The 16,715-nt window shown below is 61.2% G+C and overlaps 1 protein-coding gene across 6 annotated transcripts in view; it reads left to right on the top strand.

Annotated features, from left to right (window-relative positions):
- The window catches only part of BANP (BTG3 associated nuclear protein), a 117,633-nt gene that overhangs the window by 88,839 nt on the left and 12,079 nt on the right, over positions 1 to 16,715 (top strand). For 4 of the 6 annotated variants that reach the window (XM_080829129.1, XM_080829131.1, XM_080829126.1 and 1 more), the window contains 2 exons: positions 9,685 to 9,828; positions 13,661 to 14,303. In XM_080829129.1, coding sequence (XP_080685255.1) covers positions 9,685 to 9,828; positions 13,661 to 13,732 — 216 coding nt within the window. In that variant the 3' untranslated portion in view covers positions 13,733 to 14,303. Of the gene's footprint in view, positions 1 to 9,684; positions 9,829 to 13,660; positions 14,304 to 16,715 lie in introns of those variants that run through there. The other 2 variants (XM_080829130.1, XM_080829128.1) reach the window with 1 other exon arrangement.

Genomic DNA, 16,715 nt, shown 5'->3' with positions numbered 1-16,715 from the left:
GTATTATGCTGTGTTCTCGAGAGGAGTTGCATGAGCTGATAACTTACGTGCCTGTTCCAGAGTTTGGCGTAGCTGAAATGACGCTGTCTTTGAGGGGCTCCCGTGTAGTTGAGGCTGGAGGAGCTTTGCGGTACCCCTGGGTCCTCCCCGTCTGGACACACTCCGTGCTGGTTGCGTGCCCACGGCCCAGCCTGAGCCCCTGGGGTGGATCTCACGTCCAGGTCTTGTGGCTGCAGACGGTCGGTGGGGGGGCCTTCAGATCAAGGGCAGACCTTAAAATCGTTGTCAAGTATGTTTAAAAGGTAAATTAAATCGTTTTAATCCCCTTAGGTCCACAGATTTTATTATTTCTGTTCCTTGCAGAACCCAGTATCAGAGCACAGCCTCCATTCCTGGTGATGATGTGTTGATGAGCGAGTGTGCTGGTAACTGTTCCGTTAGCTCTTAGTTGTAAGACGCGCAAGTACGAGGTGTTTTGAAACACTCCTGTTTCCGAGCAGTTCCGCAGTGGAGCTGCACTGTCCCTGACAGCTGTCCTCGTGGGTGACAGCCCGCACACGACAGAAGGGCGCTCCCTTAGAACGCACAGCTCAGTAAGCTGGAAAACTGACTTCTGAGGAATTCCAGAATTTCTTTTTGGTGAGATCCAGGTTCAGGTTTTCCCGTGTAAGGAAGGTGTGTCGATCTCCCGGGCTTTTCTGTCGCGGTCTCCCTGATGTGTCTGTGGGTGTGGTGAGCAGGCCTGCTGTGTCGTGGGTGGGGACGTCCCCGTGACGGGCTGGCAGCCGTGCCCGCGGGTTCTGGTCGCTTGGCTGGGACGCAGAGCAGCAGAGGAGCCTGTGAAGGTTCTGGACAGCCGAGGGTTCGCTTCCAGGAGCCATCCCAGCAGGTGACGTCTGCAGAGAGGAAACCGTCCCCACCGCGGCCCCAGGAATGGGATTTCTGAATCTCTAGGTTGTGCAGGGAGGGGGACTCCCTGTCATTGCATGAAGGTTTCACTTCTTACTCGTCACAGAGATGGGGAGTGAAAGAGGGACATGTGTTAGGACGTTTCATCCCTACTCTGATCACACGCAGCACTGCCTTATGCAAACTCAGGCACTCTGATGGGCCCCCCCCCCCGCCTGCAACTCCAGCCTATTCCCTGCCCTCCCTGTGAACTCTGGGCTTACACGGTGGGAGGGGAGAGCAGCCCGGTGGCTCAGGGCCGGGAGGGCTGCCGGGGGCGTTCAGGGCCTGGAGGCCTCACACACACATGGTCGACCCTTGGGATGCTGAGCAGGGAGGAAGCAGGGCCATCGAGGACCCACCTGCTGGCCAGCGTGGTGGCAAGAGGCACATCGTGGGCTGAATCCTGATGGGTAAGAGCTGGGAGCCCGAGGGACGTCACACGGGGCCCTTGAGATGTCACAGGACAGAACTGCTGCAGAAGAACAAAGTCTTAAGCCCCGTGTAACTTCCACACTTTCCACCTGCTTCGGGGGTGAGCCGCTGAGTATTCAGTTCATCGCGTGTCATGAGGAAGCTGTGTTTGGAGATCCGAGGTCCCTTCTGAGCGGGGCACCTGGTTAGCAAAGTCCGCTGCTGTTTGGTGGCGTGCTGAGTGACTAGAGATCACCAGCTGACCTTGGGAACCCAAAGGACAGAATGCAGGTCCCCCGCCCTCGCTGGGAGTCTTTGCTCGTGCGGTTTTCCCACTGGCAGGGGCCACCGCCGACGGGGCCCACCACGTCCAGGAGGGAAGCTCTGTTCCGGGCTCCGTAAGGATCGAGGTTTAGAACTTCGTGCTGGTTCGTAGCAGAACCTCGCGAGTGACAGCATGAGGAGGGGGCGAGAGCGGAGGTCTGTCCTGACCCGGCAGCAGGTCACAGAACGGGGTGGTTTCCGCCGTGTTCTGAGCAGCCGGAAAGGGTCCTGGTTTCCGCTCTCACGGGTGGTGAGGGGACTGCTTGGAAACAGTGGGTGATGACGCAGCGGCTGTCGCCTGCAGATGCGGAGTGCAGGACTGCCCGGGCTTGGGCTGGAAGGGGCGTGTCTGGCCCTGCGGGGCGCGGGCTCGGGGGGAGGCGGGAGCACATTGGACTGAGAGCTGCTGTGTGCACAACACACGTGACGGGTGGAAAATTACGTAGCGATTACTTCGACGTGTGAACAGTCACTTATGTTTAAAAATTCAGGTCGCGGGCGCCTGAGTGGCTCCGTGGGTCAAAGCTTCAGCCTTGGGCTCAGGGTCATGGTCCCGGGGTCCTGGGATCGAGCCCCGCATCGGGCTCTCTGCTCAGCAGGGAGCCTGCTTCCTCCTCTCTCTCTCTGCCTACTTGTGATCTCTCTCTCTGTCAAATAAAATCTTAAAAAAAAATAAAATTCAGGTCGCTGTTTCATGTTGCCTCCCAAAGTGAAACAAACCAGCAGCTTGTGGAGTGAGTGACCCAGACTGATCTGTAACAGTCTGCTCGTTCATCCCCTCTGAGCTGGCGCCTTCGCCTCCAGCCACGGTTCTCACGTCCTGTTTGTGTCATCGAGGTCCACGTGGCGCTCCATGCTGTGTGTGTGGAGTCAGGGCCAGGCCTGTGCCCCGCGCAGCCTCTTGGCCCGAGCTCCGAGTGCGGCCTTGCAGCTGGAGAGCGCTGCAGGTGCCGCACACGCGGTTTGACGCCCGAGGCCTTGAGCGGAGTAAAGACGTGGCCAGCAGCCGCGATAGCCGCCCCGCCTGCCCGCGCACGTGTGCCCTCTCCAAGAGTGGGGCCGGCGGAGGCACGTGCGCACCCCCTGGGCCGTTCGCCCAGATGCGGGCCGCCGGCTGCCGGCCACTGGTGGGCCTGTCACGTGCAGGCGTCCTGATGGGGTTCTGTGAGGGGCGCAGGGAGCGGGAGGCTTGCTCAAGTAGGAGGGGCAGCCTGGCCTCCTTAGGAATAGGTCTTTGTGGCTTAACCAGTGGGCGAGTCGTTCTGAGAGAATTCTTTTCCATCTGGGATGACGCTTCGTTGGCACCCGAGGGAGGAGAGGTCGGCCATCAGCGGGAGTTCTGCCAGGAGACGATCGGCCCAAGGGAAACCGAAGGCCTGTGGCTGTTTTCTTCTCGCCGCGAAGGCTGAGGTGGCGAGGGCTCCGCCTACACAGTGTCCCTCGGTGTTGGGAGCCCCATGGCTGGTGTGTGGTCGTCCTCGCTGGCTCCCGACCGCTCACTCACACGGGATCGGCTCTGGCCCCGAGCTGGGAGGCAGCTGGGCCACACAGTTGGCACAGCCGTGCTCGGAGCCGCTGCTGTTCGCTTGCACTTTTACTGGCCTGTAGTGCCCGCGCACAAGTTAGCCCCCGAGGCCCCCTTCCTCCCTGGCAGCGTGGAGCTAATGGTAACAAACAAGATGATGTGTCTGCCAGATGCCCAGGGCTGCGTGCTCGCGCTGAGGCCCCGGGATCCCAGCCAGTCCTGCCGCCCCCCGCGAGCTCCCTGCCCTGATGGTCCTGCTCCCGTGTTGGAATGGCAGTCGACGGGCTCTGGGGATAACCAAGACATCGCATACGGTCCTGATCTTGTAGCCGCCCGCAGCACTCTAGAGGGCACGCGCTGTGGCTGAGCGCGACAAGGAGCGTCCCCCCACGCTCTGCCCCGTGAGCTCGCTGGCGGCCCCGTGTTTGCAGGACGTGGAGGCCGGTGCGGGGGCTTCCTGCTGCTGGTGCTTTGAGACCGGCGCTGACGCAGGCCGCGGCCCTACCGTGTGCGGGAGGCGCGGACGCCCTTAGCCAGCAGTTCACACGAGGATGTGGCTGTGTGCACCGCGGGCGCCTGTGTGTTTACAGCTTGGTGAACCATCACGTTTACACACAGACTCAGGTGTTGACCTTGGGGTGCACCCTGTGGCAAGAGGCACCTCTCCCGGTCTTTCCCTCGAGGCCTGGGGGCTGCTTGTCGTTCTTACCAGCGCACGGTGCCGTCCTTAGGGGAGAGCCCGGAGCCCGCAGTCGCTCAGTGCAGCCTCTGCACACCCCGGCTGGCATCCGTAACCCCCTAAAGCAGGGCCCTTGTGAACACTCTCTACTGACATGACCTCGAGGGAGAGGGCCTCGCCCCTTTCTGAAGCTCTTTCTTCTGCCCACACGGCGCGCAGCACGAGAAGCAGTGAGCAGGGCCGTGGGAGCTCGGTCATGGGACAGGGAGCCCAGGTCGCGTGCCCGCCCGTGGCTGGCCCTTCAGCTGCTCCTCGTCGCCTGGCGTGTGGCTGGCCAGCTGGGTGCCCCGGGCCGCCGGCCCCAGGTGGGTGAGACCCACTCCGGCGGAGCCCACACAGACCTTCTGTTCTGCCATTGCTGTTCTGTCTCACCCGCTCCCCACCCACCCCACGCGGCCCTTCTGGAAGCCGGAGGCCTGGAACCCGTGGGGGAAACGAGGTCTTCAGATCTGACCTTGGTTGGATTATTACCACCCCCCCAACCTGCCGGAATGTTTTAAAACACACGGGAGAGCTTTGTTCCCAGGAGCGCGGGCTTTTCTGGAGGGGTGGGGAAGGAATACCAGCCATCTCCGGACTCCGTTCCCGCTTGACTGCGTTTTTTAGGTTTTGTGTTGCTTTGCCCCAGATTGTGTTTGAGTGTTGTGCTCGATGCCGGAGCGAGTTCCGGAGCCGACGGCAGAAACCACGTTCATCGCTGCTGGCTGGTCGGCGTGTTTGCGGGAGCGGGATCTGATGGCGGCTCGTGGGCGTTGTCCCCGCGCCGCTGAGGAGCGGCCCTGGAGCGGTGGCTTCTGCGTCTGCCCGGATTCCTTCTCTGCTGGTTTGGGACCGGGTTCTTACGGCTCCTGGGCTCAGGGAGGCGCTCAGAATGGCACCGAGCGAGCCCAGGAGCGTTCCCTCCCGTCAGAAGGTTTCGCGACTTCAGAACGATGATCCGCGTTTGGCGTTCACTGTGCGCTGTAGGAGGAGGGTTTGGGGCTGGGGGGCCTCCGGCCGGGGGTAAGGGGCGTCCCTGGGACGGGCTTTCCTCTCTCAGGTTCTCCTTTTATGGTCATGAGGAAACTACTTCTTGAATTAACACCGAGATTTGAGGAGGTTGACTTCATAGGGGGCGTTCCCTTAGCGAGCTGGTTGCAGACGGGGCGACAAGCGAGTGCCCTTCTGTCCCAGGACAGCCGGAGGTCGCGGTCTCGCCTCTGTTCCTGGCCGTGCACGTGACTAAACTGTGTGGAACACGGGTCCTCCGGCCACAGGAGGGGCCGGGCCGGCTGTCGTGTGTGTGGTTCTCAGCTGAGGAGACTCTGGGCTGGAGTCCGGGTTCTGAACCCAAACCCTCCTGAGAGCTCTTTGGACTGCCTGTGCTTATTTTGGGGTTATACCAGTTTTGCGTTATCTCACGTGGGTACTAAATCCTTTCAAAATGGGGGATATGTCAGGGAAAACCAGGCGTGTGCAGGATCCCCCTCAGTAGGCTTCAAGCGCACACCCGCCATCCTTTCTCCTCGCCCCGCCGGCGCGGCTCTGCTTCCGGCTGTGCGGCCCAGCCCTGTGAGCAGGGGTGGGGACCCGGCAGGTGCCTCTCGGGCTGCCTCTGAGTCTGCAGGGGGGAGGGCGGCGCACGTCCAGGTCAGCGCAGGCCGGTGGCTTCGGGAGGCCATGCTGCCGGCTGCCGGCCTGGAGCCCGTCGCATCCCTGTGAGGTCTTCTGCATTCCGGAGCCTTGGGAAGAGGCTGCAGACCTGTGGTAAGGGGGAGGGGGCTGGAAGCTCGTCACCGAAACTTCTACGGCCTGTAGAGCGGGGGGCAGGCGGACGTGCTGGCCTCGTGTCCTCCCAGCAGAGTGAGGACAGGTGCTCTTTCTGCGGGTCCCTCTGGGTGCCGCCCTGACCCATGGGGCCACAGCTGCTGGGTGCTCGCCTCTCAGCCCGCGTCTGTGCCTCCCTGTCTGCCCTGGTTGCTCGCGGCCTTCCGTGGCCTCCTGCCCCAAGCCCTGCCCTGGGGCTGTGGTTCGTTCTCTCATTGTCCGAGGGTGATGGTGGAATGGAAGCTGCCCCCTAGGCTTGACGGTGGGGGGTTTCCTGCTCGCCCCGCGGGGTGCCTCGGTGCACCAGCTCACGTCGGAGTTTCTCCCGAACACAGCGGCGCAGGGTCTTCACCACCATCTCTTAGTGAGTGCGCACTGATCGCGGAGAAACCCGTGATCTGCAGCGTGGTTGCCGTCCTGTCTCGCCTCCTAGAACACCTCCTTCACCGGTTGTCCCTTCCACGGGGTGAGCACGGACTCCACTGGGTGGGTCCGGCACGGAGACGGCTGGGCCGCGCGACCCAGAGTCCTCCTTTGCGGGTGCTTGATGGGGGAGAGACGGCGTCCCCGCCTCCTGGGCTGTGCTGTGATGGGTAAGGCCTGCATCCCAACGAGCATCCCGCCTCTCTCGTGAAGAGGCCCTGCTGGCAGAGCCCCCCGTCTGGCCCCTCCTGCCCGTGTTTCCTTCCTCCACAGCTGTCATCAAGCAGAATGCGAATGTCACCTTCGGAGAGCTTCTCCCGGATTCGGAGGATGGCCTGAAAAGCGTCCCAACTGCTTTGTGTGCAGGCGCTGGAGCCGGGGCATGCCGCCACTGCTGCGGGTGCTTGGGGTCCGCCTGCGGTGCGGGAAGTGCCCCTTGTGGGACTGAGGGCAGCCGTGGGCTGAGGCCTGCCGGTCAGGCCAGGCCGGGGCGGTGGCCCGAGTTCCGGAGTTGGTGGCGGTGCCTTCCCCGGGGTGAGGCGGGCCTGGGAGGTGCCCTGAGACCCGTGTGTCCGCTGCTGAGCTTTCCCGACAGCCGGCCGGGCTCCCGAGGCTGCCGCTGCCCTCGGCTTGGTTCCACTCGGGACGAGCTTTCTGTCCACCATAGGGGAAGCCATTCTTCCCATTGAGAAGCTCGTCTCCCTGCGGGGCCCTTGCTGTCCCCACTGGAGGACCGGTGCCCCTCTCTGGTCACACTCCCAGCTCCTCCCGTGGAGGCCGCCGCGGGAGGGTCTTCTCCGCAGGGTCAGGGGTGCGAGGAAGGGCAGGGGCGCTAACCGAGGCCTGGAAGGCCTTTCCTGCCAGCCCCGCGCCCATGTTGACTTTCTGACTTGTTCTCAAATCAGTTGCCAAAAGCAAAAGTGCGGGCCCACTGAGGAAGTGTGGTGTTTGGGTGAAATCTCAGGGAAAACGTTTTCCCGTTTCTGGTTTCGTTCAGCAGCCGGGCTGGAGAAGTGCCGGCCTTCGTTGTCCCTGCCCGGCTCGCTTAGATTCCGAGCTCTCCCACGTTCTCGTTCTCGACGCCGTCAGTGGTGCGGGCCGCGGGCCACGTCCCCTTCTGGGGGCGCCGACGGGAAGCAGCTCACCCTTGGGAAACCCTAACAAGCCCGGGTCCCGGGTGGCCGTGGCTCGCCACCAGCACCAGACGAAGGCAGAGGCTTCTTGGAAAACGGTTCCGCGATGGCGTGGCTTTCGTCAACAGTAGTTGATGGTGAGACCGTCAGTGCGTTGGGGGCCTTCTGCGGCACACGGTGGTGACAGAACCGTGACCGCGTTACCTAATGCCGTCGCGCCCGTGTTCACAGACGGTGCACGGTTTCTACACTCAGTGCAGGACCGCGCTACGGCGCGCTGAGTGAGCGCGGCCATGGGCACCGCTGGGCTGTTGAAGCCCCTTCCCTCGCTTCCCCATCCGGATCTTTCCTCGCTGCCTGGGCCGAGCTGCTCCCGCAGGGCACATTCTCCCCCCACACCATGAACCTGCGCCCACTGGGAGCGCCGTGTGCTTGATTCCGCCAGGTTGACGGGAGGCTCTCCTGCTGGGGGGGGCGTGGCCCCTGCGCAGGGCTGCCATCCCACGGGCCACACGGGGGCTGGCGGCTTTCCTGTGAGCAGCGCTGGGGGTTATCGTGTGACCGCGAGAGGTCTGGGGGGCCCGGGGACTAATGCAGGAGACTTGGGGTGTTGGCAGTTTTTCCAAATCTCTGTGTCGAGCACCAGGTGACACAAGGAGCTGATGATGGAAAAGGAGCCATGGTTGGGTCAGCCCTTGGGGAGCGAGAAGCCGGCTCCTTGGAAGGATGCAGCCCAGGAAGGGCCAGCGTGCTGTGTGCCTATCCCGTGGCCGCGGCAGTGGGCAGCCACACACTCAGACTCCGAAGTGTGAAGGTCTGTGTCCAGCGTGGGCATCACAGGGCTGACGCCAGACTGTCACCGGGCCGCTCCTCCCGCACACTCCAGGGCAGGGTCACCTCCCGGCTTCCCCAGCCTCCAGACCTGCCCCACCTGTGGCTCCTGGCCCGTCTACCCTCCTCCAAGCCACAGCTGACCAGAGGGCTCCCCTCACGTTGTGTCTCTGCTTCTCAAGGTGCCCGTGGGATGCCGGGCCCCATACCCGAGGACACTCCCTTTCGTGATAGCCTCACCTTAGTCCCAACTGCAAGATGCCCGTTGGGGACACACCCACAGGGCCTCGGGTGACCTTGTGCCCCGTCTGGGGCCTTTGCCTTCCTAGCGCCCAGCTCGCTGCTATCAGAACACGAGACTGCGTGAGTGGTTTCTGAAGACACAAAAAGAGAAAGGAATTGAGAACTTTTTAGCTTCTATTTTAATAATTGAACGATGTGTTGTTAAAGAAATAGAACTTTTGTTCATCAGATGCTACAAAGCTGTTTCAAAGCCACAGACTGCATTTTTGTACAGACTGTCGGTGACCCGTACCCAAGCCCACCTTTCCCGGAGTGGACAGCCCCCCGCTCTGAGTCCCCTCCCCCTCTTCCTCGGCTCTGACCGTTGCTGTGGGCGGCAGTTGGGCTGGTCAGGAAGCGTGAGCGTTGCCCTGCTGTGGACTGCCAGCAGGCATCTAGAGGGTGGCCCCATGAACATAGAATTTGAAAGGGGAGGGACATAACCCCAAGTATAAGCCTGCACGGTTCGTGGCAACTCCTGGTGAATACAGAGTCTTGGAGGCCGTCACCCCTACCCCCCATCTGGCCCGCGGGGCCGCAAGGTGCCCCCGCATGTGCCCAGCTCTTGGAGCACCAGGAGGGCTGGGTGCGAAGGGAGCCTGGGTGTTGGGGTGCTCAGGAGTCGGGAGGTCATCCGGAGCCTGACCCCGGGGTCCTCATCTGCCCCCTCCTCTCAGTGTCTCCCGTGCCCTGGGGGCTCCCCCTTCCTGCCTTCCCGATGGCAGCTCCTCACGCCGAGCTGTTCCCTGTGGCACCTGGAGCCTTGGGTCCCTGACTCTCACCTGTTGCTGCTTCGCTATGTAACCACGTGTGTCCGCGCTCAGAGGGCTTCGTCTCCCGGGCTTTTAAGGGCTCCGGGGGCAGCCTCCCGCGAACCTCAGGTGATGGTGATTTCTGGAAGGTCTTCGGTGCTTTGGTCTCCCCGTGCACCGTCCCGCCGTCTCCTTCCTTGCCAGCCTTCTCAGGCTCCCCTCGGCCGCGTTTCCTGGCTTTACTCTTTGAAAACTTGAGCTGGTTGGTCTTTTTCTAATCGGCTCGAAGACCCAGTGTTCTGTTCGAGGGCGGTCACTTGGGAATGAAGCAGAGCAGCTCGGTCATGCTGTGTGCGTTTGCCCGGTGGGCCCCGCAGTGTGGAGGGGGGCCCCTGGGCCGCCTCCCTGGGTTTATGTGACCGTGGGAGTGGCGGTCGCCGCCGGCCCGGTGCGGCTATCTGTGCTGTCCGTGCTGTCATGCTGACCGCGTCTGCTCTGTCTCCGCAGGTGCTGCAGGGCGCCCAGCTGATCGCCGTGGCCTCTTCCGACCCTGCTGCTACGGGCGTGGACGGCTCGCCCCTCCAGGGCAGTGACATCCAGGTCCAGTACGTCCAGCTGGCTCCGGTGACTGAGCACACCGCTGCGACTCAGGTGGGTGCGCCTGCTGGAGGCGGACGCCTGTCTGCGGACAGGTCCCGGGGCTCCTGCCGGCAGGGGCGCGGCTCGGGGCTTCTGCTGCCGTTGTCCCGCGAGGAGGGTGATGGGTCGTTGAAGGGCACGTGCTGTGCATGGAGGCCCTGGTTTCTTGGGATGCCTGACGACGCGGAGGTGAGGAGCCCGGTCCCCGCCCGGGTGCCAGTGGGAAGCCAGTTCTGACACATCCCGTGTCGCGTCTTCTCTGTAAACTCGGAGGTGGGAATTGAGTTGTGTCTGGGGTCTGCAGAGCGAGAGGGTCCGTTGACCTGACACCCCACTGCCCCTCTGACAGCTGCCGGGCCCAACCCGGGGGTCAGCATGTCCGCAGACAACGCAGCCCCAGCCGTCGGCCTGGACCCTTTCTCCAGGTGCGGGGTGTGGGTCCTTGCCCCAGTGGGCGCCTCTCTGCTGGGGATGCACGATGGCCTGGGGCAGCTACGGCACGTCCCTGGGGTCCTGAGGCCCCATCAGGCCTGGGTCACAACCTCCCGCAGCGTACCGCCCGCGTGGCAGCCTGAGGGCCTTGCTGGGCACGGCTCGTGCGCGGGGCGGTTGGGAGGGGAAGCCCCAGCCGCCCCCCCACCCCCACAGCGCTTGTGGTCCGGTTTGGTTGGGTGGTGGGGCTTGTCCCCGCTGCGTGTCCTCCGTGCTTTCCCCCGAGCGTGGGAGAACACGTGCTCGATGTCCGGATTCCTCCTGATGTGTCCCGTGTGGCGGCTGCTGCTTCGGGTAGATGATGCATTTGTGGAGTGGCCCCTCGCCGAGTGCCCTGGCCCAGCGAGCCGTGTGGCCTCCCCTCCGGGTCCTCGGGGCCCCCGTGCTACTGCAGGGGCCAGCTGGAAGCTCCCATTACGGGACAGGGTGGTTTTGGTGTATTGGGCTGATTGGAGAACAGCGGGGCCTATGTGTCCGACAGTAACAATGGGTGGGTCCCGAGAGTGTGGGGGTCCGTCCTGGCACAGAGCGCAGGCTGCGGGTGGCGGGCGCGACAGGTGTGCTCTTTCCCTGTGTTCTTGAAGCTTCTAGGGTGCTTGAGGTCGCCAGCCTTCCTGCTCAGGTCGGGCCAAGTGACACACGGACGCTGGGGCTCCCAGCTGCTCCGACCACGGCTGGCCGGCTCCTGCCTGCTTCCTCGCACGCTTTGCCGTCCTCTGGGCCGCCCCCCCCCGCCCCCCCACCTCCAGTACCAAAGAGCCGCATGTGTCTCGATGCCCGCACCTTCTGACGCTCAGAACCGAAGCCCCAGATGTCCGTGCTCCCTGTCTCTGCTCAGGACCGGGCTGGGGGCTGTGTGCGCTCCTGGCCCTCGGGAGGAGAGGGACTAACCCTCCGCTTCACTCGCTGGTGAGGAGGCTGCCGAGGACTGGAGCTCAGTGCAGCCAGACGGGGTGCCGCCGGGGACCCTGGGACCCAACGGCCAGCTGGCTGAGCTCAGCGGTTCCCTGCGGGCTTAAATTCTTCATCTCCTAATTCGTGGCGATGCCCCAGTGGGCAAGCGTGTTTCCTGGAGAAGGTGCCGCTTCTCTGTCCTCCTTAGACTCTAGCCCCTCCCACTTGAGTGGCCATAGTAGCCTGGGACCTTCTATGTGGCTTTTGTGTGGTGGTGACCACAGAGGCCCACTCCACCGTGGCATGAGCCGAGAGGGGTTGAGTATGACCCGGAGCCAACAGTGTTGGGGGAATGAGTTTGACATCTCTCCGGTTTAAGCACGAGTCTATTCTGGAAGCCAGAGCCCCCGCAGGCTCCCTTCTGCCCATGCCGGGTGGCTTGCGCCTGGTGCCCTGCGTGGCTCTAGGTGGGGCCTTTGCACTCGGGTGGTTTTCCTCCCCGCTGCCCAGCAGGCATGGAAGGGTCCCCCAGTGTGCTTCAGACCTGGGGTGCGGTGTGGCAGGCCGTCTTCCTGGACCGCGAGTTCGTGGTCCTGCTACGGATCGCGGAATTGAGGAAGGCTGTATCCATTCAGCTCTTGGCTTCCTGTCTGTGTTCTTTGTCTCGAATCCTGCCTGGCCCATTCTTGGGACCAACTTAGTGAGTCTGTGTAGGAACAGGCCAGGGAATGAGATGTGAGCCCACGTGGGTGTTTTCCCTGTCAGAGATCCCATTCGGCTTGGATTCGGTCCGCCAGCAGGTGACACAGGAACGGGGTGGCCCTGGGCGTGGCCCACCATGTGTGGCCCTGGGGCATGCTCCGTCCATCTCGTCCTTGGGGGCTCGCTCTCCTGTGGCCCCCCCGGTGCCTCCCGTAGACGGGCCCGTGTCTGCAGAAGGAAGGGGTCCCCGACTGCCAGCATGAAGGCCCCTGCTGTTGCAGGATGTACGTTGGGTCTGCTGGTCAGGGCGGGGTCAGGGACGTGACCTCCTTCCTGGAGAAGACTGCGCGCAGCTGAGGAGAATAACCCAGGAGCCGCCATGGGGCTAGGGGAGGGGTCTGGCTTTTCTTGGGCAGGACACCAGGGAGCTGGCCTGTGTGATGGGCCCTGCCCCTGGGAGCACCTGCGCAGGCGGTGCCTGAGTTCTGAACTCCAGGGCTGCCCAGGGCTGCTGGCTGTCTTAGTTCCCTCCTGTGTCTGGAACTTCCTGTGTCATCTGGTGGGAGTCCTTTCTCTCCATTTCCTGCCCGAGACACAGATCTGGCTGCTGCATTTTGAGGGCAAAAGAGAAGGGAGGGGGGTCCTCATCAGGGCTGGGGTCCCCCCAAGCCCCCCGGGTAGGCGTCCCCTCATCTGTGATCCACCTCCTGGGGGCCTGAGTCTGAAGCTGCCTTTCCAGGTGATGAAGGGGAGTCACTCTGCATCCCGGGGGCGCCTCTGTACCCCTCCTGCAGCCCCCCTGGTCCCTCCGCCTGCAGTGGCAACCTGCCTGGATCCGCTTTCCCTTGCCCAGATGTGTGCAGGGAGCCTCCCGGGTCGTCCCGGCTCTGTCCTCCCTGCTTACTCCTGCCTGGGCCGCTGTCCCGGGCTCCGCAGGCGGTGCGGGCGATGCCCGTGCTCGGGGTGGAACCCACAGGGCCTCTCCCTCTGCTCAGGAAACCCTGCGTGCGGTATCTGCCGCCCGAGTCCCAGCAGCACGGCCTCCAGAGTGGTGGGAGCGCAGCCCCAGCCGCACGCCTCGGGGCTCCTGCCTGCCCGTGTCCCCGGCTCTCGGCCTCTCCCGCCTTCGCTGCCTCGTGCCCGGCCTCTCTTACCACGGCTCCTTTGGGGCAGCCAGACGCCCACCTCTGAGGGTCCCATCTTTGTGACCTTGCCTTTGATGGGCAGCTTGGGGGAGCCGAAGGAAAACCGCCTGCTCATCTGTGTTTGGGGCTCGTTCTGGTCAGTGAGCTGACGGTTGCCGCTCGTTCTTCCTGGCCGTTTCCCCTTCTGTCCAGCCTCTGAGCGCACACTGCAGTCAACACCCGGAGCTTCTTGGTTAGAACTTCTTTCGTTAGGGAAGAAAGGATAACTGCCCCTAAAATGGTTTTTCGGGGGGACAGCGGAACAGTTTTTGTAAGAAGGCAAAATGGTGACCGAAGTTCTAGGGACAGGACGGTTTAAGCACTCGTTCCCCAGTGATGGGTGGGGTGGGACTGGGAAACAGGCCCCAGCGAGCCACAGAGCGTGTGTGGCAGGGCCGGCGGGTGGCGTGGGCAAACAGAAGCTTCTGAAAAGAGGGACGTTGGCCCCTTGCGGCTCTGCTGTGTGTGTTTCTTCCAAGCCCGAAAGCAACTGGTGTTCTGTGACCCGCGAGGGGCCTGGCCTCGCGTGGTGGGTACTTGTACAGAAAGCGCTCCTCTCTCCCCTCTTGCAGACGGCTGAGACCCTGCAGCCCAGCCTGCAGCCCGAAATGCAGCTCGAGCACGGAGCCATCCAGATCCAGTAGGCGGGACAGGCCGCCGCCCAGCACAGGACCGAAGACGGAACCGCGGCCGCGCTCTGCGCCGGCTCCCGCCTCCCGCCCCGTCCTGCACGCCCCGGCCCCACGGCTCTGCACGGAGGCCACTGCACGTGTGCTGTTCGAGTGCGTCGGAAAGCCTCACCCGCGCGGACGGGGGTGTCCCAGTCAACACAGGGTGACGGTGACAGCCACCGCCCCTGCCGGAAGACCCTTCCTTTGGAGTCCCACTGTTGGTGTCCGGAGAGAGCGTGGGGAGGCGCAGCGTGGATTGCGTTAAGTACGTGCGGAAAATCAAGAACTACGATATTTTTCTCTGTTCAAACAGCTTTTTTTAATTTGCTATGGTGTTTATAACAAAAGAGAAAACTGAAAAAAACAGTGGAGTAGCAGAAGCCTTTTGCCGTGTGCTCTGTTCCGTGTAACGAGAAAGGGTATTTGCAGAAGACGACTCACGATTTTGATGGGAATATTGCTTACCTACTTTTCTAGGGGGAAATGCTCTCAACACTGTTAATTATGCATTTCTAATGAAATAAAATGTATTTATGACCACAGCAGCTTTGTGTCATTTCGCGTGAAGAGCTGGTTCGCCCTGAGCCCGGCCTCCTTCCTGGTGGCTGCGTGGGAGTCATGCCGTGGGCCCTCTCAGCTAGACAGGAGTCGTGGGGTCCTGTCCAGAGGAAGGCTGTGGCTGTTTCTTCCGGTCCCATGGAACAGGCCCTGGGAATGGCTCCCCGGGTCGCCGAGTGCCGTACCACGGCGTGCCCCCTCGGACTCAGGCCTGTCACGGTGTTGCAGGAGCCCCGCAGGCAGACCCCGAGTCACACAGGCCTTTCCCGGCTCTATAGTCCCAGCTCGGGTGATCCCAGGGCAAGTCACATCCAAAGAAGTACGGCATTTCCTGTAAAATTGTAAAAAGAGAGATGGTTCCACACTGAGGTCCTGGAGGTGGTTTGCGAGACGTGCGCCCGGCAGTGCCTGGTCTCTCTGTCCGCTCCGTCTGGCACTTAGCGTGTGGGGTCTGGGGCTTCCCCACCACAAAACCGCATTCACTGACTCAGACCGTGATTGCTCAGTGCTTTTTCTGGAAAGGGTTCAAAGTTGCCATCCCAAATCATTGCACCTCTCCCAGGCTGTGCCATAGGGGGTCAGCGGGTTGGGTGGTTTACACGGGGGTGGGCATGCCGAGGGGGGACGGCGGGCTGGGGGAGCAGCTCCTGAGAGTGGGACGGCACCTCTGTGACCCCTGCCTCCATCTACCGCCAAGGGGTAGGGTCCATTCTCCTGTAGATGAAAATGTCTGGAATCCCAGAAAGAGAGAAGAGAAGGAAGATCACGTTTAAGGGATGCCAGAAACAGAACAGATCCTAGGCAGAAGGAAAAATAAAGTCACGCCTGAAGCCCCACACAGCGTTCAAGGCAAGGCTAATTCTGGAAGCGGGTGGAGAGAAAGGACACGCCCCCGTGCGGGGGAGGGACCAGAGCAGAAGCACAGCCAGCTTCTCCGCTACCTCGGACGTCAGGAGCATCGGCCTGTGCCATCGAGGCTCTGAGACAAGCACCGTTGCAGCTCCTGCTTGAATGCTGAGGAAAACTGGGTGTTGTTTGGGAATGTTTGGGACACTCACAATCCAACGCGGCATTTGCATCCTGTGTGTGAGGTATACATGCGAGGACACTGAAAGCACGTGTCCACACATAAACTTGTACACAAGTGGGCACCGTGGCATTATTTGTATTAGCCCCGAAGTGGAAACAACCAGGTCTGTCCACAGATGAGCAGTGAGCCGGATGGGATCTTGCCGAATACACGTGGAATATTACTCAGCCACGAAAAGGAGTGAAGTTCCAACACAGGCGTCGCGCTGACCGAGAGAGGCTGTATATCCTACAGTCCCCATTTCTAGGAAGTGCTCGGAACAGGCCAATCCGCAGAGGAAGCGAGGAGAAGTGGGGAGCGACGGCTCGTGGGGCGGGCTTTCATGCGAGGAGGCCAGAATGTTCTGGAATTAAATGATGACATTGGCCCAGCTCTGTAAACACACTGAAAGTCGCTGAAGTAGACGCTTCTTATGAGGGTGAGTTTTTCAGCATATGACTTGACGTTACTAAAAATAAAGGATGACACTTGAAAAGCATTTTACAGACAAACGGGGGTGTCCCCTGCAGATGATTCCTCCTGCAAAGGAAGTTGCAAGGAATTTCCTTCAAGAACAGGAGTTTGGATCCAGGGAGAGGTTTTAAAGGAAGAAGAATGGGTGAACAAATGAAATAAAACAAGTATGTCTGAGGGCTGGGTTTAAACTGTCCCTGTTGAAATTTTCAAGTATAATATTTTCAAATATAATAATACACTAATAAGATACTGGAAAAAATGACTTTGTCTGTTCAGACCGGCAGGAAGGAGCTAAATTGTTTCAAAGCCCCTTTTGATTGCCCTGGAGAAAAGGGATCGAGATACTGCCCAATGTCAAGACCTGGGGTTTACTATCCTTGACAAGCGTTTAAGAAATGCAGTGTGTGGAAATGGTTAAGGTGGCGGATATGTGACCAAGGAGCTGGGTCTCGCTGGCACGCAGGGGGCCACATCCAGCAGCCACGGAGTAAAGTCTTCCCGTGTGCTCTCCGGAATGTTTTCAAGGTTGGCCTCATGCCTGATCGTAGGGAAGTTCCCCTCACACATCAGGACCGAGATCCTGCAGACCGCGCTCTTTGACCAAGTGGGACGAAGTTAAAAGCTAATGAGAAAAAAGGAGTACGTTTGCAAATGTTTGCAGGTTAAGTAGTGTCCTTTTGAAATAACCCATGGGTCAAGTAAACTGTCAAAATGGAAAGGTGGCTTTAATTACCAGTTAAATATGACTGATCAGCGTATCAAAACTCGTGGAATACATCGGACGTTGTGCTTGGAAAATACTTGTTTCCTTCGGATGTAGTCCCAGAGGTGGGACTCGTGGGTCTTTGGATA

This window comes from Martes martes (genome assembly GCF_963455335.1).
Source record: "Martes martes genome assembly, chromosome: 17".
Lineage (NCBI taxonomy): Eukaryota > Metazoa > Chordata > Mammalia > Carnivora > Mustelidae > Martes > Martes martes.
The sequence above is the reverse complement of the archived record's forward strand: the minus strand, read 5'-3'. Positions and strand labels throughout refer to the sequence as shown.